Raw genomic sequence first — 27,096 nt, forward strand, 5'->3', positions numbered from 1 at the left:
TTGTTGTTGTTTGTTCTTTTTAATCTTTTTATTAGTTTGCACAGATGATAAGAAAACATACAGTTGGCATAAGAGTTGACATTGTACTGTGGTCATCTTTTCCTGTGTGTTTTGTTTTTGCTATCTAGTTAGAAAAACAAGTTGCGATATTAGATGCCAGAGGGCATAAAGGCAGGTGCTCAAGCCCTCTATAAAATAACCATCAGCTGCAATGTAAAGAACATCATGTCAGCTGATTCAATTGATATCTCTGAAATACCCAATAAGACTGCTGCTGTGGGACGAATAACCTCATCAACTATAGAGATCTGCATCTATCTATCTATGGGTGAAAAATGAATTTCAGGTCAATGTGTTTAATGCTTCATGAAATGGGGCGGCAGTAGCTCAGTCTGTAGGGACTTGGGTTGGGAATCAGACGGTCTCTGGTTCAAGCCCTGGCACGGACCAAGTCCGGAGATTGGCCTGGTAGCTGGAGAGGTGCAAGTCCACTGCCGAGGTGCCCCTGAGCAAGGCACCCAACCCTAACCCACCAGCTCAGGAGCACCCACTGTGTGCAGCCCCCTCACTCTGAGTCCATTAGTGCATGTCCATAGGATCCTGTTTGTGCATGTGTGTGTATTTCGGCCTATGTTTCTGTAAGAAGTATAAATTATTATTATTAAAAATATATATATATTTTACATATAGGCCTAGGCTCATGATATAGTTGTGCAATTGACCTTCAGAGCCACCGTAATTCATGCTTATTTTCTTATTGACCAGGGGATTGAAATGTGTAATCTTTGCAAACAGGAAAAAAAAAATGCCTGTCTTTATAAATGTTTACGCCATCATCACATAGTCCATCATTGGCTGAATGTCGCCCCCCAGTGGTCTGTGCGAGAACTGTTCATCTTGCCGGTGGCCGCGTTCCAAACAAATTCGATTGAACCCTCCAAGCGTCGCCGAGATTTTCATGAATGTAAGCATATTTCTAAAAACTACACATCTTCTATTCGAATCACATATGTATACGCATGTTGCAGAAAAGGTTTCCCACTGCCCAAAAACAAAACAAACAAACAAACAAACGTGGAAATCGTTGACTGTCTGCGCGCGAGCTTTTTTTTTTTTTTTTTTAAAGACCCTTGTCGCGCGCCCCCGAGCTGTTGCGAGGGGTGATCGCACCGTGGACGCGCGCGCAGTAAAGGCTGACGATCAGCCCAGAGTCGTCACGTCACGTCACGTCACGTCACGGATCTGCAGCGACCGACCGACCGACAGGAGATGCTGAGGTGACAGGCAGGCAGAAGGAGAAAAGGGACGATCACATTCAGACATATTCTCCCCCCCCTCCTCCTCCACCCTCCACTTCACCCATGCTCGTTTAATTTGCAGACACGACGTCCTCCACCTCTTCTTATGGACAGCTCGCTCGCTATGGGATACCGCTTAATGTCGTCCCCGCCGCCTCCATATACGTAGAGGATTTTTTTTTGTAACCACACCCGGCTCTGCTTTGGATCAAGGATTGGCAGCGAAGATCCGAGGTAAGCATCCAGTATCCGGGAGGGGAGGAGGCGGGGGGGGCGCTGTGCCTTTCCCCTCTTTTGCTCTTCGCTCCCTTTCCATCGCAATAACAAACCCCATCCCCACCGCTGTCTGCTTCATGCATTGAGTTTTGTAATCCATCTTGTTGTCAGAGCTCACATTATCGCCACCTTTCACGCCAGGCAAGGATGAGGCTGTGTGGCCTGTGTGGTTGTGTGGTGGTGGTACGGCCAGTGGTGCGTGGACGCGCCTGAATAAATCTGCTGTGGCAACCAACTCGCTATGCAACAGCTTTTCCACAGCAAAGCCTAGCAGCCAGGTCCACTGCAGGGGAGCACACCAGATTTAACCCCGCAGACATAGAATGACAGGCAGCTATAGCCTCGAACATGTTTGTGACATTGCTGCAGCTTGCTTCCAGTCGTTGAAAATACCTCGCAGAGCTGTTCTTTTGACTTATCTTGCAGAAATAACTCGTTTAGTCACTGATTGTGTGATGTTATTATGAAGCATGCTACTTAGGGATTATGATATTGAACACGCACTCTTCCAGTTTCTTCACTTTTTGGTCAGAATTTGGATTTGGAAGGAACACGAGCAGAATCCTCAGACCCTTCAACCACACACATTAAGTCATTATTTCTAAAAAAAAAAAAAACATATTAAAAAAAGGTCATTATAATCTTTTTCAAAATACAATACCAGACATTAGCCACCGTGCTGCAGCTGCATCCAGAGAAGATAATGTGAGTAATTAAAGGGGTTACACGAGGCTGTTTAAACAGTTCAAAGTTCTAAATGCAACAAAAACAAATTTATTTAATTGAATGACATCACAGATCAGACATTGAACATGTATTCAGAATCTCTGCCCCCTTGGCAAACCACATTTTTTCAAAATTCAAACCTGGCCCTTCTCAAGTAAATTGAGTAATCCTAAACTACAGAGTGTAGGGGTCTTCTCAGGCTGGCTCCTTCTTGCACGCTAGCGTTGGCTGACAAAACACAAATCTCACCCAGCAGCAGCAGTAACAAGTCTCCCTGTGACTTCCTGCTAAGCTAGGTCACACTCAGATTAGACAAAAATGTACCAGAAGTTTGATTTCTAGTCGAGTTGTTGTCACTTGAGCCACGTGTTGTTCAATCAGAATCAGATTAAGAAGATAATAATCATAAAATATGTTCTACTTTATTGTACGCACATTTGTTGAAGATCAGTAGCAGTAAAGTTTGACACTGTTTGATACCAAATGTTTAATACAATCTGTTATTTTAATGATCAGTAGTGCTGAAAAGTACCAAAGCTCTAAAAAAAACAAATTTATTACATACATAACATATTTTTAGTTGGCAACGTTCTGCACTGAAATGAGAGTGCAGAATTTTGCTTCCAATTTGTGAATGAAAAACAAGAAATTACCCAATAACGGGCAAAGTCATATCAAAACAGTTTGGCCTTTTTCTGACCACAGGAACTCTTTCGTAGTTCTAGGAACTCTTTTATTGATTCCACACCGCAGGAACTATGAACTATTTTAGTTCCTAGAACCCCGTTCAGAGGAACCTTTTTAGCTCCTGCTTCAGAGAAGTCTCTCCCAGCACAAGAGGGACTTTGAGTGATGTAAGTGCTCAGTGATTGGTCCATACGTCAGTGTTCTTTGATTGGCCGAACACAAGAGCCAACCCGGTACCACCAACCGCCATTTTTAAAATCCTGCAGTAAACGCTAGCCAATAACAGTAAATAACAATCGTTAAAAGCTATTAAAATCCTAACAAAACAAAACTGACAGATGAACGGCGTCACAAACACTTGAAGGCATCTTGGTGTTCATGCGTTACTTTTAATGACAGCTGTCCTGTTCTATCAGAAAGGTATCCTTAAATGAATTCTTTCCCTGATTTCCGACTCTATCCACTATCCTATCTCTACAATAAAGGCACAAAAAGCCAAAAATAAATCAAAAAAAATATATATATTTCTTTTTTTAATTAACTTGACCTTCAAGGGGGTGCGGGCCATCCCCCTAATATAATGGTAGGGGAAACACTGGTGTCTCATGATTTGATTACATTTTGATTCTTGGGTCACGATTCGATTCAGAATCGATTTTCGATTCAAAACGATTCTGGATTCATTGATCCATGGATTCAAAGTCTATTTTTGAATTAGTACATACTTCATTGTCTACTCCAGTCATCTGTGAGACAGGCTGAATTTCTTGCTGCTCTATTTGGCATTTTACTGAGTTAAAGAACTAGCCTAAGCACTTAGCAGGGAGTGACTGATTATCCAAAAAGATTTTTGGAAGTTCTGAAAATCTCAGAAGAGAAGAATCTTGTTTTTTACATACATCGATTTTTTTTTTACCCCCAACTCGACTAACAATGTTATGTCACTTTAACGTTAATATTAGCTATCACCATGGGCAGACAGAAAAAAGTCCCCCATGTCGTGTAGTTTGCAGGGAATTTCCTAGTTGATAGTTCCTCTTCAACAACTTACCAGAACTGTTTGGTCAGAATGTGGTCGTATGTGGTTTGATTTTTACTGGTATATATCAAAGTTTAAAATAATGGTAATGTCTCAACTTCTGTTGCACACATATTAAACCTATTAAGATTAATGTGAAGTTAATGTTTTTAGTACTTGAATGAATAGTTGTTAGATATTAAGCATGCATAGATTTTGCACATGGTCAAGGCTTTTTGTAATATTCAGACCCAACATCTCCAGAATGTTTCTTCAAACGTTGGAGCAGGAGGAATCGTCTCTTTGACGTCTCGTGCTGCTTTACGCCAGCTGCAAAACTTGCAGAGGTGACCACCAGCTGCAGTCAGCACGTGAAAATGGCACTGTCTGCGCCACGGTCGCTATGGAGACCATGGCGCAGGGGTCAGAAAAGCATGATTCATGATCAGACAGCAGCTGATTTGTCATAGATTGGTTATAATGTCTTCGCTCCAAGGTCTGCAAGCTCCTCCTGCGGTGATGTTTTCTTTCATTGAGAGTGGTTTGTATCGAGGAGGAGGAGGAGGAGGAGGAGGAAGAGCAGAGCCGGGCCTCTCTCTGAGGTGTGAGATTAGTCACAGCGGGAGGCAGCCTGGCTTGTGCATAGGTGTGTGCGCTTATGCATTATGTGAGGGCGTGTGTGTTGGAGAAGCTGCGGAAGCTCGTCAGATGTAGTCAAAAAGCTGAATGGATGGTAGTGTCTGAGTATTTCTTCTACTATTCTGACTTCCGTTGGTTGTTTTTAGAATAAAATGTTAGACTTCTACAGCGACTTGACCCCTAAAAGTAAAGGTTAAGCTGGGTAACGACAGCCTCTCTCAAACATCCATCTTTTCCTCTTTTTCTCCCAGCATAGTTTTTGTTTCCCTCCTTGATTCACTTGGAACAGACTTGATGAACAGATTACTAACATGGTGAGAAAATATCATCACATTACAACTCAGAAGTGACAGAAAAGTATTACTTCTTTCCTAAGAAGGATGACGACAGGGTGACCTTGAAGTTGTGACACCGCAATAAGATGGGTAATGTCACAGTGAGTGGAGTTCCCACACCACAGAGGGATACAAGCATGTTTTTGAACACGTATTCTGTCTTTAAGAGTATGATACGACACCACACCACACCAGACACGATGCGATGATTTGTCTTGGACACCTGTGCTGCTGTCATCAAACTCAACTGCTGTTGTTCCACTTGACTTCTTCGTTCTCTTTAGATTTGCAAACACTCAGATGCGGCGTACATGCCTGATATTGACAAAAGCTGCTGCCAAAAAGATGCTTCTATACAGCAGAGATTTGGTCCAGCTTTTAGAATTGTTGGTTGTCTTTAGTTTTCCAATTTTTTTTGTCCAGCTATTCATGATCCCAAGGAAATGTCTTAATGACAACATTGACTTCTCACCTTTCATCATGGGCCGTCATCATCAGTTTGTTATTGTAATTAGACTCTTACTTTGTGCTTTCTTAGCCAACGCCTGTAAACCGATGACAGTCCCGTCAGCCTCAGGTGTTCGCTCTGTTGATAGTTATGACCGTGGTAAACACAACCTGCTACATAATCACCTTTTGGGCAGGTTAACATTCTTAATGTAGCATTGAGCAGCCTAAGTGGTGACTTGCATGGCCCTAGACTACAGAACAGTGTTGTTCATTCATTTTAAGACATACTGATCTAATAAGATTCTAAATGTTTGTGTCGTATTCTGTCTGTAAAACACTCTTGATGCTGATCAGGTTTTTACAAAGCGTGCCGTTCTTAAGGTCTTATCTGAAAAGTTCCTCCAACCTTAGTCTGCCTCATAGTCCACCTTAAAGTTTAACAATGTTTCAGTGGAAGGGCTTTATTTACATTCTGAATTTTGCAAGATGTATGCCAAGATACATGGGTGAAGAGTCAATATATCACCACATGCTTGGATTCTGAGTAAAGGCATGACTTTTTATAATACCATAAGAACAGAGTTGTGTAGCATTTGTATTCATAACAGTCCCTGTAACATACATTTTTACAGTCACACAAACGATTTACTACCACTACAGTAATAAACTATTAGATGGGGGCGCCGGTGGCCGAGTGGTTAAGACATGCGACCCGTGTGCAGAGGCTATGGTCCTCTAGATTGGCAGCCCGGGTTCGGTTCCAACCTTTGACTCATTTTCCACTGTCTCTCGGTCCCTGGTTAATGACTCTGTCCACTGTCCTATCTCTACAATAAAGGCAAAAAAACCCCAAAAATTAATCTAAAAAAAACAAAACAATTAGATGTAAAGATATTTCTGACATCCCACATTCATTTCATTAACATCATATAGATAATATATCAAAATAAATCAGGGAATGTGTGTGCTCAGTAATTCACTTCATAATGCAGGTTAAAGAATGAAAAGTGATAAACATGAAAAGATTACAGTTCCAAGTTAATTAGTCGAATTGTCTGTTTAAGGAAGAGATTTATAATCCTGAGACACTTTGTCCCGTCGTGTCCCCCCCTGTGTGATCGAGCATGCTTGTCATTTTTACTTTTATCAAGTCTGACCACGCTTCCTTCTTCCATCTCCCAACCCCACCCCTGGTGCATGATGGGATTGATTGCCTCCTTGATGTCCAGATCATGCCCTGTAACCAAATAGCGTTCTGAAGGCTGATTGCATAACCGTAGATGCCCGGGCGCCGTGTGCGGAAAGATAAATCGAAAGTCCTTTTTTTTTTCTTTTTTTGTTGCTGGGTTTGCTTCGAGTGTTTGAAGACAGACTAACGGAAGTTTCCAGCATGTTCTCTCCTGAGGAATGCTTATCTCTCCCAAGGATGTTGTATAATACAGGAGAACATACACAGCTCTTCCAGAGGAAACTCCACTCGATCCTTTTTGTATGGACAGCCTGCTTTAATGTTAAGGAAGCGTGCGCTACATGGCGTGAGCTTCATTTATTTATGGAGGATTTGTAGGTTATAACTTCTGATTTAATTATTGATGATTGAGTAATGTTTTATAAATCAGTTACAAGTCCTCAGTTAGACCAACTTATGGATCACCAGGCGGGAAAATGATCCCTCCAACAGTACAGTAATGTGTGTTACTTGTGAGTTTATTCGCCTTTTGGAAAAACCTTCAGAGAATCTCAAACATGGAAACGATACCAAAACATTATAAATATGTTCAACTGCAGACTTGTTTGCTTCTTAGGAAGTGTCACCCACACACATTTATAGTTTTAGCCCAATGTGTTTGTTCCTGCCAAAAGAAAGTGTAGAAAGAGGGATTTCTCACAATCTGGCAACCAAAATGTTGGTTTTGTTTATAGCTTACAAAAATATCCAAGAAGCTTCAGTAAAAAAGAAATGAATGAAAGCCAACTTAAAGCTCCTGTGAGGAGTTTTGAACTGGTAATGAAGCAGCCCTGAAATGAATACTGATGCCTCTCTATACAACCAACAAAAACAAACCCGACCATCAGCGTGAAGACAACACCAGTAACCACGACCACCGGGTAGGTGTTCATTAACCGCACGCTGAAGAAACCGACATTTGTTTTTACATTTCCAAAGCAAATATTCCCAATGAATGACATGTTGGACTATTTAAAGAAAGCAGGATTTAATAGTTGTTAAAAACAAAGGAATTAAAGGAACCACTTTGTTTACTAGAGAGGGCAAATCAACACAAATCAGAAGTAGGGGCTTTGAGATGACTTATACTAAAAGTTGCTTTATTAGGGTTGTCAGATTTTTTTGACATTTCGATGCTGTTCAATACCATAACTTTAACTTTCGACTTTATTGTCCCCATGGGGAAATTATTTTTCACAGCACCGTTACTGACCAAGCAGACAATTCCCACCAAAGAACATACATACACAAAACACAGAGTATAACACAAACAGAATTAGACAAGAGTCAAGAGTCCCCACTCGGGCCTGTTTCAGCGAGGCCTTTTGTTTAGGGCCTCTATAAACAGCAGGGATCAGGCTCCTCCCGAGGCGAGCCTTTCTGCACCTCATTGCTCTGTACCTCCACGCATGTAATTAATACAATGTTATTCTAATGATCCATAGTATCAAAAAGTACCTACGTTTAAAAAAAAAAACGTTCATCTTCAGTCACATTTTTAACCCAAAAGCTGCCGCAAGCTAAAGAAAGAGCATTGTCTTAATTGCACCATTACATTGGCAGCGTTTTGGTACCACAAAATGTAACAGTGTGCAGGAGTTTGACTGCATCGTTTTGGTAGTTAACAAAAAAAAATAAATGGATGCATAGGATGCAAAAGGAACTGTATTTTTTGTTGCTGAGGTATTGATAAGGTTTGGTTTTTAATAGTATCCTATCTGATCTTAAAAGTCTGGTACTGTGATGAGTGGCAGCCCCATGAGGTATGATTTCATGATGCAAAAATCCTCAGCTGTTCCTAATGCAGAATTAGGGAGAACACACAGCCTCATTATATCTGATGAGCGTGTGAGTGCTGTCCTCATTAGTCCTGCTGCTGGGGCCGTCACCACACGGAAGAAGATAAATGTGCAGAAGATAAAAACGATACTCGGACGAAGCCTTTTTGTAATTTAAGGCGCGGAGATTTCTGTTGCCTGCGAGTCGGTGGGGTGAGTTTGTCTACATGAACAGCTGCTGGCAGCAGGTGTGGCAGCTGCCGCGATGGTCGGGGCGTCTGAGCGCTCCAGCCACTAAGCCAGGGGTTTAACTTTGTCTCCAGTCGGTCCACTTTTGAACTTTTACATGTGGCTCCACCAGGTTAAAGACAGGCCCTTTTGGTTTTGAATTCCTGCTTGTTCAGCAAAACAAAAGTTTAAGATTCTTCAGTTTACCAATCGAAAGAAATTCCGCTGATTGCCTCAGAATAATCTCTCATCTTCTGGCATTGTTTGTGTTTCTTTGGCGTTCCCTAGGGTTCTCTATCAAGACTAGAAATGCCCGGCCCAGTCTAAGGTTTGCTGGTTCGAGGCAGGGGGAAGCAGTGAGGACAGCAGTCCACAGACGGGATGAGCGGAGGAGCGGAGCAAGCTGACATCCTCAGCGTGCTCGCCCTGGTCAAGGAACGATGGAAAGTGGTAAGTGACGTGTCATTTGGCCACAATAGGCGGCGTGTGTTTCCAGCTCTGTCACTGCCTATCCCCCACAAACAACAAACTCCTTGTTCATCTAACAACGCTCCCCCCAGCCTGTGAATCTTTATGCTATTCTCTTAAATGTTTCTCACCTGTGCTTCGGACAGTTTGGGGTCAGGTCCCTGTGTCCAGGTAGGGCTGCTGCAGTGTGTGAGATCTAAATATAGCCCGTGTAGCTATTTGTGGCAGTGCAGTGTTCTATAGGCGGCAGCAGCAGCAGCAGCGTTGCCCTGAGGGGCCCCATGTCTCTCTCTCTCTCTCTCTCTGCTGTGCCAGTCGGGGGTTGCCATGTGAGCCTGTTACTCCTCACTGGCAAGCCTGGCGCCGCTTCCTGTCTTCCGAGGAGCAGAGTTACATAACAGTGCTGCGGCTAATCCTACGACTTTAGCTCAGAGTGCGACACAAGGCGGTGCATGTGTGTGTGTGTGTGTGTGTGTGTGTGTGGAGTGTGTGTGTGTGTGCGTGGAGGACAGTGAAGGACACGTGGGAACGTAAAGCTCTGGGAGTGCTGAGACTGAAATGGTCTCAACCACCTGGGGCGATGTGAATGAGGGGAAAAAAAGAAGTAGAGAGCAAAGTGACATCGATAACAAACTTCTTCTTTTGTGTTCTGCAACTATGTTTTTATGTTCGTCTGATTGAAATTTAAAAAAAGCAATAAAACCAGTCAGATCTGCATTTTATAATAAAACCAGTCAGTGTGTTTCGTCAAGTATCATCGCACTACATATTGTCCAGTTTGCATTAAAGGAGGAATATGCAACTTTCACACTTAAATGTCGCAGAAATCAAGTTTATCCTCTGAAAATAACTCTGTGAGTCATGACTGTCCACAATGAGTGTGACACCCGAGTCCCGCTGTCCGTGATGCTTTCCGAGCCGTATCTATGGCATGTTTACATCGCCGGGACGGCAGCTGACTCATCCCCTTGCGTACAAAAGTTGTTTATTTGAGGGACTAGAGAAAAGAAGAATAACATGCTGTACTCACTGCTTCACTGAGCGTTCCTACATCACGCTCATTTTTTGTAAATTTACATGCAGTCTGAAGATACGAGCATAATAAAGATCGCTAGCATTAGCATTCTAACACAACAATGCACCGCGAGTTGTTTTGTTTCATGCTGGTGCTCAAGGGCGACATCTGCTGGATCAGAAAGATTGCATATTCTTCCTTTTAAGGGATGTCAACATCTGTCAGATGTATCAGTAAAATGAATAGCGAGCTCTTTGTAAAAATGTTTTACTCATGAGTTTTTCATCCATTATTCGTCCACCCTTTTTCCCCGCACCAGGTCAAGAAGATCGGGGGCGGCGGGTTTGGCGAGATCTACGAAGCGGTGGACCTGCTGACGCGGGTCAGCGTGGCGCTGAAGGTGGAGTCGGCCCAGCAGCCCAAACAGGTGCTCAAGATGGAGGTGGCGGTGCTAAAGAAGCTCCAGGGTGAGTCCAAATGGGTCCGCTGGATTCGGTTACATCTGTGGGACTGATCGATTGATCCTCCGTTGACACTTTGACCTATCGAGTCCCCCCCCCCCGCCCCAACAAAAAAAAAAAAAAGACGGTGAAAGAGGATCCTGTTGGTGGCAGGAAAAAAAAAACATTGTTGAGAAAACTGACATGTTTAGTCCCGGATTGAAACAAAGAAATGTGAAGAACTGGCAAATCAAGAAAATGTGGAAACTGCAGGGATGGCTCTGGTCCATTGATAGCAGATGTGATAATGTCTCCCTCTGAGACCAGATATGGATCACCTGACTCGTATGAAAACACAGTTAGGCCCAGGGTTCAGCTCAGTTTGCTTTCATCTATAATGAGAAACACACAGACGTTCATTCAGGCACGGCAAGCAGACTGATCATCCTGTTGTCTAACATCTCGGTTCTAATCGTGGGACTTTTCGTAAACAAGCGTCATCTGACGGTGACATAACGTTAGTTTGAGAGGAAGGGCGTGTTTGTGTGTCAGGACGCTCCCCACCAGTGTCTCACAGCAGAGGCACAAGAAAGCTCCCACAGAGCGGTCGTAAAGTTTTACTCCTTACTGTCTTTTCTTAAAACAAATCTTTTCCCGCCCCTCTTCCTTCCTTCCCTTAAACCACTACCCATGTCACGCCCAACCCCACCCCCCCCACCCCCCCTTCCATCTGAGAGGAAAATCAATAGGCTGGGATCGTGTTTGCTCTCTAATGGCTGCGACCTGGGGCATCATGTGTTTGTTCCTTCCTCAGGGAACCAGTAATGTAACTTAAGAACAAGCTGAACTCAAATACAGAAAAAACGTCGCTGACCAGCCCAGCTGTAAAGAGTCCACATCCACCCCACAGCCTTAGGATAGGACTAATGGTTCATATGGAGCTGATAATGTGCTCCTTTAACTTCTAATTAGTTGAGTTATTGTGAAAGCATGTGGGGAAAGTAGGCACCGTGCTTTAAAAAGCTGTGTTTGGAACGCGGTGGTTTGGTAAGAAATAGTTAGCATTCTCTGTGTGTGCTGGTGGGAACGGGGTGTGGCTGCAGTCGAGCTGCCTCTGCAGCAACGTCCTTCGAGACCAGATCTCCCAGACACACACACACACACACACACACACACACACACACGCGCACACAAGGCATTCAAACACATGTGTGAACCAGTTGTTGTGTGCTTCACGTCCTACAAATCAGAAGGGGAGTCGTCCAAGAAAGCTCAAGATCAAGAACTATGGACGTTAAATTCATCAATATTTACTCCAGTTTTTATAATGGCAGCTTTTTTTCTTTTTTTTTTTATAGTTTTAGCCTTTAGATGATATGCATATTAGTTTAGGTCACATTTGAGTCATTTTTTATGCTTTATAGTTTGAGTCTAGTTTAAGTCATCAGCCACTCAAAAACATTTTGGTCCAGATTTCTTCTTTGAAATGTCATTACATTTTAGTCATTACGATTTGCAAACAGTTGCCCTCTTGTGAAATAAATCAGTTAGCAAGGGGGTGGCAGTAGCCTAGCGGATAGTGCGTGCGACCCATGCACAGAGGGTAAAGTCCTTGAAAGCGGGCGGTTAGGGTTTGAATCCAAACGCTGGCTCCTTTCCTGCATGTCACACTCTCTCTCCCTGATTTCTGACTTTATCAACCGTCCTGCCTCTCCAATAAAGGGATAAAAATAAATCTTAAAAAGAAACAAATCAACACACGCACACACACACATGTTCTCCTCCTGCGCTCTGTCGGGCAGCGCACACACACCTCTCCTCTCTCCTGCCTGTATTTTGAAGTACAGATTAGACGCACAGCAGGGTGAAAATATCATGGGTTTTGAATGTCCAACAGACCGCCACTAACATTTCAGTCTAATTAACAAAAACATGTGTTGTCTGAGTTTTTAATATCAAAGATCTGTTTTTCGCTTGTCAACATTTTGTCATATTTTTTCCTAAACAAAATGAACACTCATTCACACATCACGCCTCGTCTCCTGATCAGATGATGCAGAGAGTAACCAGAGACCCTCTTGTCCTCCTCGTGTTCTTAGGTAAAGACCACGTGTGCCGCTTCGTAGGATGTGGCCGCAACGACCGATTTAACTACGTGGTGATGGAGCTTCAGGTTGGTCAGAGGACTCGATGCCTCACTCACACACACACACACACACACACACACACACACACACACACACACATGCTGTATACTTATTTACATCATTTTCTGCCAAGTGTGACACTTCAAATTTGCGCATATCGAATCGAATAAACACGCAATAACTAAACAGTTTCATAACTAATCCGTTTTCTGGTTCAATCTTCTTTAAAGTGGATTTTGTGTTTTTCTGTTTTATAATATTTGAAATCTTACAGAATAAGCAATGACAATGTTTCTTAGTGCTCTGAAAACCGTTGGTGACTTTGCTTACAGTTATCAGACATAATAAATGGCTTATTATTTATCAGCAAATGAATCATGAAATTAAAGTCTGTTTCTGAAACATTAAAGAATGAACCTGTGACTTATTATAAGCAATAGTAAGAACGACTTATTCTCACCGTCGCTTATCTCTATACAGTGAACAGTCACACTGCTTCAGAATAACCTGTAGTAGAATTAGATCTAGTGTCTGGTGGCTTATATTGTCTTACTTCTTAATTTTCCATTCTGCTTTAAAAAAATTCATCTTTTTAAATGTTCAGCCAAATGTTACACAAATTCAGTCCAGGGTCAAACCATCTTGGGTCATTACTCTGTACTTGTGTTGTCGTTGAACCGTCAACAGCTCAACACCTTTCAGTTTTCATTCAATTCCTTTTAGTTAGGGTGCCGGTAGACTAGCGCTAACGTTAGGAGTAAGGAGGCTATAGTCCTCATCGCAGCGTCCTTGGGTTTCAATATGACCTCTGCCCTTTGCTGCATGTCATCCCCCACTCTCTCCTCCCCAACGTTTCCTGTCCGTCGTCAGCTGTCCAATCCAATAAAGGAAAAAGACATCGAGCCATATGCATTTAAAAAAAAATACTGCAACATTACAGCAATATGAATAAGTTACAGACTGTTCCCATGTCCTTTGTTAGCCTGCAGTGATCCGCAGATGCATCAAATGAGCTTCATGTCCTGTATTCAGCACACATCTTATGTTGTTATGTCAAAGCCAAGATCACAAATACTCAAAGTCATTTCTGAGACATTGATGACAGATGAGGTCTGAGTGCTTTTTGAAGTGGTCTGGTTTTGTTACAACAACCAAACCCACAGGAATGTCACATTTGTGTGTATTTATCTGAAACCAGACCGCACAGTGTGTTGAATTATAGATGCTCATGCAGCTGAATTTAGTTTTTCTTACTGCGGTCTTGTGTTTGTCCGCTCAACATATCTGACTATCATCACTGTCAAACATTTCTGTCAATTAACAAATGAACATTCAACATTTTTTATTGCCTTCATGACGTGTTTGGTCGCAGTCCGAGAGTCCTGCGTTGAGCTTGCAGACAGGAATTTGTCACACTGTAGTTCCGTTTTTCTCTTGGAAGCTGATTGGACGTGTAATACCTTTTTTTTTCAGGGTCGAAACCTGGCTGACCTGCGGAGGAGTATGACCCGGGGAACCTTCAGCATCAGCACCACCCTGCGTCTCGGGCGCCAGATCCTGGAGGCCATAGAGAGCATCCACTCTGTGGGCTTCCTGCATCGCGACATCAAACCGGTTAGTCACAGCGAGCGGGAGGCAGATGAAGCCTTTTTTTTTTTTTTTTTTTTTCTGCTCGGCTATTTTCACCTAGCACTCATGTTCCTTCTTTATTTTTTTAAACACATGTTTATTTTTACTGTCGATGTCCGGGTAGTTTTTGTGACCCACACACTTTTCTTTTATTGGCTGAAAATATTGCCACTGATGTTTTATTTTTTGACTCACTGTTCAAAAAGTAAAAAAAAAAACCAACAACATTTTATTTTTACAAAGTCCTACGTAAATCATTTTGATCATGCTGTTAATCACTCTCCCTTGTTTCCTGTTAGTCAAACTTCGCTATGGGCCGCTTCCCAAGTACATGTCGAACCTGCTACATGCTGGACTTCGGTTTAGCTCGCCAGTTCACCAACTCATGCCAGGAGGTCCGACCTGTGAGTGTTCCCCTTCTTTTTACTGAGAGTAACTGAGCTCAGAGCGACACCTTTTAATGTGTTTATACTAACAAAGGTCACATTTCATTCACTGGGATGTTTTGTAGCCTCTTTAAACTGGGGATGATGAAGGACAGCTTTACTGTTTGGACCCAGAACCAAACAAAAAAAAATAAAAATACAAGCTGGTAAACATGAAGATGTCAGAGAGCTGCAGGAACACTTGTAGTGTTGTAGTCAAGACCACACTAACCGAGACCAAGACAAGACCAAGGGCGTTTAGGGAATGAGACTGAGTCAAGACCAAGACCATAAATATCAATGAAAAATCATCATTTAGTCCGACAGGGCGCGTGTCTCTCATTTAGACTATAACAGCGAAACTATGATTGAATTAAAGTTATAAGTTTCTTTAGAAAGGGCGATTTTCCTTCTTATCACAGAAATGACTTGGAAAAATAGCCTGTCAGTGGTGACTCATCATCAAGACCAAGAGAAGAGAGACCAAGACAGATCTAGAGTACAACAACACCAGTGTGAAGGTGAATTTGATCAACTTTATTGATTGATCTTCATACTACAAGTGTTGCAAGTTTTTACCTCCTCAAGCCTTTCACCCTCCATGCACCTTGGGAGTTGGTGCATTGGTTCTCTGCTTCTCTAAGCTGGTTAACATGGTCAGATATTTCTCTAAGATGAAGGCTGTTGATAATAACAGAGCTAAAAAAGAGTGACCTTAAATGTATTGGCTGATGAGAAGCACCCCTTAATATGAAAGCACACGTTGCTCTGCATCTTCTTGATATCTAAAAAGGCAAACAAGAAAAGAAAGTCGTCCCGGCTGTACAAAGTCAGAAATGTGACGCTTGTTGAGCTGCCAAAAAAAACATTAATTATTCAATTGAATGTGATTTCATAATGTGCCAAAATGAATTTTTGCCAATAATGTCATTGGGAAAGGATATTCTTGTTATTTTTTTTTACTAATATATGTAATTAAATGTTTAAATAACTGGCTGTTTTTCTGTCTCAGCCCCGTCCTGTGGCAGGGTTCAGGGGAACAGTCCGCTATGCATCTGTCAATGCACACAAGAATAAGGTCAGTATCTATCTGCTGTGTGCCTTTTTTTTTTCTTCCTTTTTTGAACATGAACTGATTTAGACTAAAAAAAAAACCAAACCTTGGTGTGACTCTGCAGGAGATGGGTCGACACGATGACCTCTGGTCTCTCTTCTACATGCTCGTGGAGTTCCTGGTCGGTCAGTTGCCGTGGAGGAAGATCAAGGACAAAGTAAGGAGAACCGGATACTTATTTATACTCTGGTGAAGCTTATACAGCCCTCTCCTGGTAGCTGTGAGGAATGAGACGTGACAGGCGTGTGTGTTTGTTCATTCCTAAGGAACACGTGGGGAAACTGAAGGACACGTACGACCATCGTCTGATGCTCAAACACTTGCCGGCAGAGTTCGGGGTCTTCTTGGAACACATCTCCAGCCTAGACTACTTCACGAAGCCTGACTACCAGGTGACACAGGGCTCTCATTTTGATTCTGACTGCATTAATGTGCACATTTTAATCAAGGTTACTATTTCTTCTAATCAAGACCAAATGTCGGTATGCAGAAGGAGCGTCTCTCATGTGCTCAGTCTTTTGTCTGAAAAATATTCCACTTCCTCTAGAATCTCTTTAATAAAAAGGTAAATTATGTATTTTTTATGTTCATGCAGCTGCTGATGTCCGTTTTCGACAACAGCATGAAAACCTACAATGTGGTGGAGAATGATCCTTATGATTGGGAGCGGACTGGCACAGATGGCACTTTAACAATCAGTGCTTCTGCCACAACACCGCAACATCACACCCGCCTCACTCCGGCGCACATGGGGTACATTTTAGTTTCATTGAAGAAAACTTTATATTTATCCTTAAAGACTTTGAAATGAAGTCATTTTTTTGTTCCTTTTTGTTGCGTCTAGTATGGCCAATGCCTCCCTGATCCCTGGCGACCTCATGAGAGAAAACACAGAAGAGGTTCTGCAGGACGAGCAGCTCAGCGATGGGGAGAACAACCCGGCACCAGAGCGACTACTAGGCTCTCCGCTTCATCCACACCGCAACCAAGAGGCTGATGTCTGGGAGGAGCTTGACCGCAATAGAAACCGCATCAGGACTGCAGTGTGGAAGGTAAGCCGTTGACTATTGATAGCTTGTTTGAAATCCAGACCGATTTCTTTTCAGAGGGATAACAAAAATTACGGGTTTCCTTAGGCGGGAACGGAGGAGGAACACAGCAACAATCAGGGTAACCAAGGACACCAGAGCCCCTATGCTGGGCCAAACCTGGGTTCCCCAGTCAAACACGCTGAGGTGGGGGCTGCAGACCGCGATGGCTCTCTGCTGAGGAAGCTTCGCAACATTCACAGTTTTGAGCTGGAGAAGAGGCTGGGCCTAGAGTCCAAGCCCAGTCCAGAGCGCTACATGGAGCCCTGGTATGTCTGAAGCGAATACTTCAATTCATAAATGTTTCTTTGGGAAGAGGAGAGTTGATCATCTGTCTTATGTCCCTTCAGCCCAACAAAGCAGCAGCTCGGCCCCCAGCAACAGGAGAAAGAAGCAGATGGGGCCGCGATCATCCCAGTAACTCAGGGTCAGGCCGCACCTGTCGGGGAGCGCCCTGATCGCGTCTGGCACTACGATGAGGAGTTTCGGTCTGGCGGCGGTTCACCTAAGCCGGCATCCTGTGGATCTCAGGAGCACGGAGAGGGGGCAGTGAGCAGCGGGGGCTTTGTGGCCCTCAATCTGAGCTCTGGGAGGCAGGACTTTGACTCAAAGGAGTGGGTAATGGTGGAGCGGCCCAGCGGCTCCCCGGGGGGCAAAGTTACCTCCAGCCCCTCGGAGGAGGATGACGAGCCGGAGGTGCTCCAGCCAGGGGAACAATCTCCTGGATGGGTTAAGGGCAGCCCAAGCCCTTGCTGTGGTTATGCTAAACAAGAAAGCATGGCGTCCTCCAAGGGAAGTGCTCAAGGGGACAAGTTGGAGCTCAGTGTGGGCCCTGCGGGGGCTCTTCCCCCCATTACTCCCACCAGCCCAGCTGAAGCTCTGGCTGAGGGAGTTATCACTCAGGTAAGCCCTTTCATTTTGAAGGTTGTCTTTCAACATGACATAACATGATACTGACTGTAGTCAGCGTTTTTACAGAGTTAAAAAGCTGCACAGCATTCTAGCTATTGAACCTCAATGCTAATGTCATACAACAGTCAGAGTTTCACCAGCTGCATCTTGTTGTAGTTTTAGTCTAAATGTTACTGCTCTGTGTTTTCACGCTTCTTTGCTTGTGTTAGAAAAAAAAAAAAGAAGATATTTGTGTCTCAACTGCAGAGCTGTTTATCAGATCACAGCATGGGGGGGAAGGAGAGCCTCACTTTGAGTTGCAATTTATGCTATGTATAATTTAATCTTATTTGCAGACATTTACAATGATTTTGGTTGGTTTTATTCATTTAACGAGTTGGATTGATTATTTTCTAAATATACTTTTGGTTTGCTTATTTGAAATACCTTTTGTTCTTTTTTTCAAAATTCCCTAAAAACTGGATTCCAAGATCCTACAAGCTCAGCATTCTTTGCTTCTTTTGGCATAGCTGAACAAGACAAGAGGAATAACTGTTCCCTCACTCTCTCCTACAACCAGACCATCTGCCTCCAAGTTCAAAATGTACACTGCCTTCCCAAAATCGACCTCCCCCGCCTCTTCCTTTCTTCCTTAGCCTCAGCTAGCCTCCTAATCTCAGTAATCATGCCCTTGCTTTACCTTTTTCAAAAACAAGTCCTCGCCATTTTCCCCCCCGAGCAGGTCAACATAGTTCACCCACCTCACAATACTTCCACTATACGTCCTCTCATCTCCTCACTCCCTCAACAATCTCACCACCCCTCCTCTCTCCACCTCCCACTTCTCTCCCTCCCGTCTCTTAGCTCCCCACCTCTCCTCCGTCCCTGCCTGAGGAAGTTGCGATCCGGACGTCCAGCCCCGTCCCTCTGCGCTCTCCCAGCCCTCACACTCTCCTCACCACTCTGTCGGACCCGCTGCACCTGCGCTTGCCCGGCATGAGGCGCAGCCAGTCCGCCGACCAGCCGCAGCAGGAGCGCCCCTACTCCTCCTCCTCCTCCTGCCACGCCTCCCTACCGCTACCACCAAACCCCGCCCCCGGCACACGTTCGCCCGGTCGCCGAAAACTGCCGGCCATCCCGGCTGGCGCTGCCAACACCAAGTTCCCCTCAGTCATACGCATCACCCGCGCCCAGCTTCAGCAGGTGATGAGACCATCACGTCCCGTTTAAAAAAAAAAAAAAAAAAACTCCATTTAACTTCCTCATGCATCAGTAGCAACACACCCTGCTGTGGACATTTTTTTTGTTCATTCCTTTTGTTTCGTTTAAGTTGTTTATTTTGGCTTCTTTGTTCAGTTGGCTTGCTTTTTGTGTTGTTGTCGTCAGGCAGCGCTCTCCAGAAAACCATGAGGGGCATTGTGCAGGCCAGGCAGAGCATGGGTCAGATGTGTCCCTGTGTCTGAACATGTGTTCTTGTGATCTGAATAGGGGTGTGTGTTTGTCTGATTGTGGCATGTGTGTTTGGAATGTCGACTCATGACCACAGGTTGCATGGTCTCTTTTGTTTCAGATCGTCTTTGTCCTCTCTATCTTTCTCTTCCTCTCTCTCTCGCTGTATTTGTTCCTCACCCTTTCTTCGCTGAAGCCCCCTGCGAAGTTGCGTGAACGTTTCCTGTCCTACTTGCTGGTTTAGTACTCACAGCTTGACTGACACTGCCATAGCACTTGTGTGTTTTCGGTCTGATAATGGTAGCTATGGTACTGCATGCTGTTGCCAAACTAATCACCATTTATTACCCCATATTATAAAATTCTTCTCTTTTCACACATGTGCATCAGGCTCTTGCTACAGAACTACAGCACAACTCGACATGTTGTAGTCTATCAGCAACAGGCCTTTGAATTTTAGCATTTTTTTTCCCATCTTTAGTGGGGTTTATTGTCTAGTAACAGCTGTGTGTGTGTTTTTTTTTTCCCTCCCGTGTCTCCACCTCCCCCTCCCCTCTAGTTGACGGCTCAGCGTCCCTCTGGCCTGTCCTCCCAGTCAGGATCGGACAGTGCCCCACAGTGCCTCCTGTTGGAGAGGCGAGGTGAAGCTGAGGCCGAGGCTCAGCCTTTCCAGGAGCGCACGACGGACATCAGCTCCCCGCAGGACAATGTGCCCACTCACCCGGGGACGCCCACAGAACCCCTCGCTGAGGCCCAAGTCAATGGAAACAACCACGCCAAAGCTCTCAGCCCCGCGCCGAGCCGCGCGTCTTCCCCGCGCTCCCCTCGTTCTCCACATTCGCCTCTGCGCTCGCCTTCCTCTCCGCGCTCGCCTCGCTCCCCTCGCAGCCCCGTGTTCGCCAACGGCCACCTCTCCCCTCCTGTTAACGGCCAAAGAGATTTGAGTAACGGGGCATTCCCCAAGCTGAAAGACCCTGACAATGATTTTGGCCTCCCTCCTTGTGCCACAGAGCCTCAGTTAATGGAAGAGGAGGAGAGCAGAGAAGTGAACCAGGCTCCTGAACAGACCAGTGGCCTCACCTCCTCCTCCCCGGTTGCCCCCCGTAAGGACCCGAACCGGAGGCAAAGTCGCATCCCAGTCCTGGAGCCGTCCAGTTTGCTGGAGCTCCCTCCTCCACGGTCAGCTAAGGAGAAACTCCTGCAGAAGAAAGCCAATCACCAGGGCCCCGTCCCCTCTCCCACTGCCTCACCCTCGCTCTCTGACAGGCGTGGCCCCATGGTGGCCTCGCTTGCCAAGGACCCTCTGTCCTCCGCATCTGACCGCTCTCAGGAAGAGGACTCCCTCATGGGCTCTCGGTCCGACCGCCAGGGAGACGAAGCTCCCTCCCTCTCCTCCTCGTCCAGCCCCCTGTCCCGCAAGAGCAGAATTCCTCGTCCCATACATTCAGCCGCTTCTGCTGAGCAGCTGGCCGCACAGTTCATGCCGCGCCCGCCGCCTGGAAAACCACCATGTCGCTCTACAGTGGAGGGCAGGTAACTGGCTGATTTGCAGTTTTTTTCTGGATCCAAAAATGAAGTATTTATTTGGAAAAGAATTAAAGACAACTGTGAAAATTTAGCAAAACAAAAAAAAAAAAAAAAAATCCAACTTAGCTTATTGAGGTAATTACTGGACATTAAGGGGGTTTTGTTTTTTCCTTTCCTATTATCAGACGACAGTAATGATACTACTTTCATGTTTGTATGCTTAATATGAAGGAAGAACCGAGAGATGATTATCTTGGGTTAGCACAAACTGAAAACATTTGAAATACTGTAAAATTTAGAGGTGTTGGCATATGTATCATTTATTTTTTAGCGGTCCAGGCTAGCTGTTTCTCCTTGCTTCCAATCACTGTGCTAAGCTAACAACCTGCTGGCTTATCCTAGGAGAAGGATATTGATTGTCTCGTCTAAGTAAGCAAAAATCTTCATATGACCTTGATGTTATTTATATATACTTTCTTGCTTTTTGTATCCGCTCAGGCTCAGGCGTTACCGCATTCGAGCTGGCAGCAACAGTGACTCAGACCTCCTGTCATGCCTTGCGCAGCTGATGCACGGTTCCCGAGGCTCCCCGCTCCACCACCGCTCCTCTGCCCAGCACGGAGGCTCCAGGATGGGCATCTGCAGCCTGACCAACTCTCCGCATCACCATCGCAGCTCTAGCGCATCCCCCCGCAGCTCCTCCTCCCTGCAGCGCTCCGTCAGCTCCTCGCCCTCCCGCCACGAGCACCGCGGCGGCGTGGGAGTGGGTTGCCTCGGCCGTAGCCGCTCACCTCCCAGCTTCTCCGGCTCGCCGCCCCCCCGCCGCTTCTACCCTCATCACCAGGATACATGCTGCAGCCGCCAGGCCCGCACGAGCCCCTTCCACCTGACGAGAGGAAAGGGATGCACCCGAGATAGCAAGTGCTCCAGCAAGTTGAGCAGATAGTCGCCCTGCAGGTTGTGCTGCCACAGCAGAGGAAGGGAAGACTCCAAATAATACAGAGTAGAATGCATTCAGGATAAAAGTTTGAGTCTTCCTGTACAATAAGACAAATCTGTCCCTTATTTTGCTGATCCTACACTTGTCCCGCAAGTTCCCCACACCCCGTCTATCTGCCCATTTGTTCTTTATTAATGTGCCCTAATTTAAAAGAGGACTTCAGCTATTAAGTATTGCACCTCCATTACATTTTGGGGATTTTAAGAGCCAGATTTAACAAAGAGTAGTCAAAAGGTATGAGGCAGAAGCTGAAATATCCTCACATTTAGACCGTTAAGCTATAGAAATACTGGCTTCTACATTTTCTTTGGATCACCACACCTCTAGTTCACAATGAAGCTTTCTGTTAGAAATATCAAAATCGTTGGAGTGCCCCCCCTTTTTTTTCACCACTTATCAGATAAGCGATAGCGATAACGACTCATTAGGATCCTCATTTTGTAGATTTAAAGATAACATGAATTACATAACTTCAAAATAAGACATTCTTTTCCCATAATAGAGCAGTGCTATAACACTTTATAATAATCAGTGGTGAGATGAGCTTGTGGGCACATAAGTAAATGAGTTTCCAGTTTATTAATGGTCCTACATCTTGCAGCACAACATAAGGTAATTTATTAATCCCCATTATTAATGCACTTGGATTATACTGATGGAGTTTCAGTATAGTTGAACACAACTGAACTAAATATGGGCGTGGGGTTGATTCTGATTTCTCCTCTGTATTTGGAGACAGCAGGCAGGGTATAAGATTAACTTTATGTGAACGCATAAAGCTTGAATTTGTGAACAGTTGTATTTATTGAGATATTTATTTTGATGCTTTTAGCGATGCATAAGACCCCCCCTCTGTGTGATAGTGGATGTATGGTTTTGTGTCACTCACATTCGTTAAAAATGTTTAATCAGAGGGAACACCCCAAAGTGAACCTTTTGTACAATCAATCATGTAAAGTGCGTGAGGACACACACCTTTTTGTGCCTACTGTGTTGCTAAGAGGGGATTAAAAAAAACGTCTCACTGAACGATGTTAGGATTGTGAAGTGGTAGTTGTAGTAGTAGCAGTAGTACGCGTAAACAACACAAGGTGCATTACTGAAGAGTAATGTTCAGACACAGATGTTTGTCTCAGCATGTGCCTTGGCACTTTGGGCAGCTTGAGGATTCACTTTGGTTTGTTTTTAATCGTGGTAGGAGCAAAAACAGGACTTGTGCCAGCCGTTGTAAGAGAACACTTTGAACTGATAGTCTTTTATGTAAAAACAAAAAAAGGTAGCAACTCAAACATTTGTAAATCAAATACATTCTGAGCAAGTGTTTACCTGAGGACAGTAGCTAATATTTGGAATGAAATAAAAAGGAGTGATTTCAAGGGAAACCTGACTTAAGAGGACCAGCGTGTGGGATTTTGATGAATCTTTATTTTTAGCTGTGTCATCGCACACAGAGCAATGCAGGAGCAGCAGCATGGAAAAAATGGCTCTTATAGCCGTCATTAATAAGTTTTTAAGAATGGGCGCAATTATCTGTTAACTTCTCTTAAAAACTAACTGAACTGGTGATTAAAACTAGCAAAAATAAGCGTTTCTCTGGTGCTCTTCATCAGTTACAAGAGACAGGAAGTTGAGGCAGAGCTGCAACTAGCTTGTTTTTTTTTTGTACACACTAGGTTTTGTACGCCCTCTGGTCATTGTTTGAAAGTTTTAAAATTGGAACTGAGATATCTGAAACGACCACCTCTTCTACTAAACAAGCTTTAAAAATCACAACTACTCTGCTGCTCTTCGGCGAGCTAAAGGGGCTGCTAGCTAAGCGGCCGCCAATTTTAGCTCCCTAACTGATTAAACTCTTTCATGAGGTTTAATTAATGCCATGGTTAAAACTGACCAAACACTAATTAAGTAACCGGTTGTAAGCATTTTAAAGTAAACTAACTTTAACAGACAAGATTCCAACTGCAACACCTGGTTTCTATGCTAGTCCGGAATAAACAATCCAAAATGTTTGCTTTAGAGCAGGCCTTTCTAACTTTTGGGTAATTCTTCATCTGCTGTAGGTTTTTCTGAATCTTTGTTATCAGTTGTAATCTAAATATTCAACTCTAAATCCTACACTCTGGTACTTTAACTGCCCTGTGTATACATACAGTACATACACAGTTAGCATATCAGGTCAGTGTTAAAACATAAAATGTGAATTTCAGACCTCAAACAACATTTTGTCAAATGTTCGGTCGAAGCAGGCCATATGTAAATATAGATCTCACACCAAATGATGTTCCATGTGCAAGAATGTTTCCTTGTTTTTTTGTTCCTCCTCCAATGGAGAATGTTTTTTTATATAATGACACACAGTATGTTTGTTCACAAAGCAAAGGAATCCGAGTATTGTTTGTGTTTCATTAAGTAAGGATTCCTCACTGAAATGGACACCCCCTCTCACTTCTCCTCTGCTTGTAAGATACTGTAAAATAACTCCAGCTTCCCCCCCAAGGCTACTCTCTTGCATGCTCAACACAGAAAAAACAAAGACTTAGTGAAAGCTGCACAACGCTTCCATCGCGCAGTATTTACCTTGTGAAAATTTTGACCCAGCTGTGACTTCATTCCCTGCTGGATGACTTGTGGTAATCTGTGTGTGACTAGTTTCTGCACTGGCTGGGGACAATTGTGCTGCTGGGACATGAGAGTATTTTTTGGGTTGGGGTGCAAGCAGCTGAGAAGACGCACAAAAGAAACTACAAGAGATACTAAAAATGGAGAGTAGAGTTTGCTGCGTTTTCAAGCACTTGTATGGTGTGCAAAAAAACACAAGTTGAGAATTCAATGGCACTCAGAGTCTGTATGAGACACAACAAACAAAAAAATCCCATTGCCAAATATTTTGATAGATTTTGCAGTATGTGGTTTAACTTGCAATATAACAAATATGAAAGTGTACAGGAGTTGAATGGCCACATTGCTCTGTAAATATAAAATCTGTTGTGTTTGTTTGAGTCTTGCAGATACCTACGCTAGCTTCTTGGAGCAGCTATGATGACTCATCCTGAAGGCAGACAGCGTTCAGTCAGTCAGCCGCCTTAATGTCTCTTCTCTGCCCCTCTGTGCGTAGCGAGGGATGACTGAGCCTTGTCTGTGTTGGAGATCATTCCCCCCATTAGGCCGAGCTGAGGCACATACTACCGTGCATCTCAGCGGGCTCAAATATACCCCTCAGACATCACTGCTGTCAGACGTTTTTCTGTGAGAATTTGTGGGCCATTAATCGATGGACTGGTGGGGAATTCCATCTTGCAGTATACAAGGTGTGTTTGTTAGTACGATGCTCTCACGCAGGGGTGTGTGCATTTCCTACATTTTGCCAGCAATCAACCTTTGCATTCTCCCTCTTTCAGTGCTCTATATCAGACTCTCAGATTACCAGATACTTCAGTACGCTGTAGTGCAGCCTTTTTCTAATATATACCTGTAAAATACTCAAAGTAATTATTTAAATAAAATAATCATCGTAAAACCATAGATTCTATGCTAACAAGTGTGAGTGAATGGAATGAAGAAACACTAAAAAGTGCTGCTGGTTTTAAAAGATAATCAGATTTCTTCTCATGTTTTTTTCCTTTAATATTGCACATAAGTGGTGTGTGGTTGTAGTACTAGTGATACCTTCCAGAGGAGATTTTCTTAGTTACGTTTTTAAGTGGCCTCCTTATAGAGATATTTATTGTAGCTTGATAGTATTTGCGGATATAGATACTCATAGGCCAAATGAACAAATCCAGCTGTTTTATTTTGAAGGTTGAAATGAAAACTAGTGAAAACTTTTAGTGTACATTGGTACACTCCTCATGTCACGTCATCCAATAACTCGTTCCTTACTTATAAATACTTGACAGAAATTATTTATTATAACGTTTGCTTTTTCTGCCCATCCGTTATTTGACTTCACTTGTTGGGATTTTTTTAATGGTCGATATTTTGTGTTGTAACGTATGTCACAGTTTTAAAAATGTAACTGTACAGTCTCAAGGAAAGAATGTAACAAGTGGGAGTTTTGCATTGTATATAACTGTAATTATTTATGTTAATTCTATCATTTGTATCATATCAATGCCTTGTACAGTGTTATTTTTTTTCTGTTTTGTTTAAAATTATTTTGTATTTTATTTTTATAAACTGGTTATAAATAAAATACTCATTCCGCATGCAGACAGAATATTGTGAAACGTTTCAGTTTTTATTTGTTCTTAAAAAAATATTAATCAACGAGTTTATAAGCTATTGTCAAGGTTTTTATTAATTCAAAGGTTTTTCCAAAATCTTTATTTAGACCAATTTGTCAGGATGTATAACTGGTTGAGCAAAAGTGGAATTAAATATCTGGGGGGAAAAAATCAAATTCAACTCTATTTTAGCCAATTTTCCAGAAAACAGTGGGAATATTATAGATTATTGTAACTGGTCTTTCTGCTTTGTAGACAAAGCAGAGCTTCCTATCGCTTGTGCAACATGCTTTAGTAATGTTCTCTGACCTAAAAACTAATCGCCCTGTTTGACAACAACCTGGCAACATCAGTAACATGCATTAAAGTAAACTTTAAGCATTAGTAAATCTTTCCACAGAGAAAAGAGGACAGAGTTAACAGAACTCTTGTGCAAAAATTGCCCACAATGATAAAATATGTGAGAAGGGCCCTGGAGAAGATACCTGCCTATAACACCCTCATAATATCGTGAAAGACCCCTGAAAGAGGCACGAACGTAGACTGTAAATATTAAGTTCATAAAAAGGAAAAACCTCGTCACAAGAGCTTTAAGGAAACACAGGTAATTTTGTGATTTACAGCTTAATAAGCGCTTCCATGACATACATCGATTAGAAACACTCAAGTTTAACGCAGTAACTGTAAAGCACAGACGCATGGCCGGTTCTAGGCAGGGGCCAACAGGGGCCAGTGCCCCTGTAACACTGAGCTTGCCCCCCCCCCCCCTCCTGTGGCCACCCCTCCAAAAGGAAGAGCCCCTATCAAAACACATACACAGTATTTGACTCAACAACTGGACTCACAATCTAGTATTCAATTCTGTGACTAAAACAAATATAAATCATGTTATTTTATGATGTGCGCTATTATTTGGCATATTATATATATATATATTTAAAAGCGATCATCTTTGTCTATTTTTGACCTGGGTTTAATCTTCCACCTCTGCCAAAACAACTGGTCCCAGTTTGGCAC

General features: G+C 43.5%; 1 protein-coding gene and 1 long non-coding RNA gene across 3 annotated transcripts; one reads left to right on the forward strand and one right to left on the reverse strand.

Moving 5' to 3' along the window:
* The first annotated feature begins 116 nt into the window (after positions 1-116).
* ttbk2a (tau tubulin kinase 2a) lies at positions 117-26,072 on the forward strand. Of its 2 annotated transcripts, XM_020627443.3 has the most exons (16): positions 117-1,532; positions 8,952-9,113; positions 10,466-10,613; positions 12,686-12,759; positions 14,207-14,347; positions 14,662-14,766; positions 15,800-15,865; positions 15,966-16,058; positions 16,168-16,293; positions 16,497-16,654; positions 16,746-16,953; positions 17,038-17,258; positions 17,340-17,892; positions 18,745-19,083; positions 19,889-20,862; positions 21,355-26,072. In XM_020627443.3, exons 2-16 carry the CDS (start codon positions 9,045-9,047, stop codon positions 21,800-21,802), a joined length of 3,723 nt encoding a protein of 1,240 aa, XP_020483099.3. In that variant the 5' UTR covers positions 117-1,532; positions 8,952-9,044; the 3' UTR covers positions 21,803-26,072. The 2 variants fall into 2 exon arrangements, with proteins under 2 accessions (XP_020483099.3, XP_065822536.1); XM_065966464.1 differs by lacking the exon at positions 18,745-19,083 and having other exon boundaries at positions 120-1,532.
* On the reverse strand, positions 10,558-16,037 carry LOC136183270 (uncharacterized). The gene is made up of 3 exons (XR_010669102.1): positions 15,948-16,037; positions 14,194-14,326; positions 10,558-10,688 (listed from the first exon to the last, which is right to left on the reverse strand). It is a non-coding gene; the product is annotated as an uncharacterized lncRNA (long non-coding RNA).
* Positions 26,073-27,096: the final 1,024 nt, after the last annotated feature.

The sequence above is a fragment of the Labrus bergylta genome, chromosome 18, assembly GCF_963930695.1.
Source record: "Labrus bergylta chromosome 18, fLabBer1.1, whole genome shotgun sequence".
NCBI lineage: Eukaryota > Metazoa > Chordata > Actinopteri > Labriformes > Labridae > Labrus > Labrus bergylta.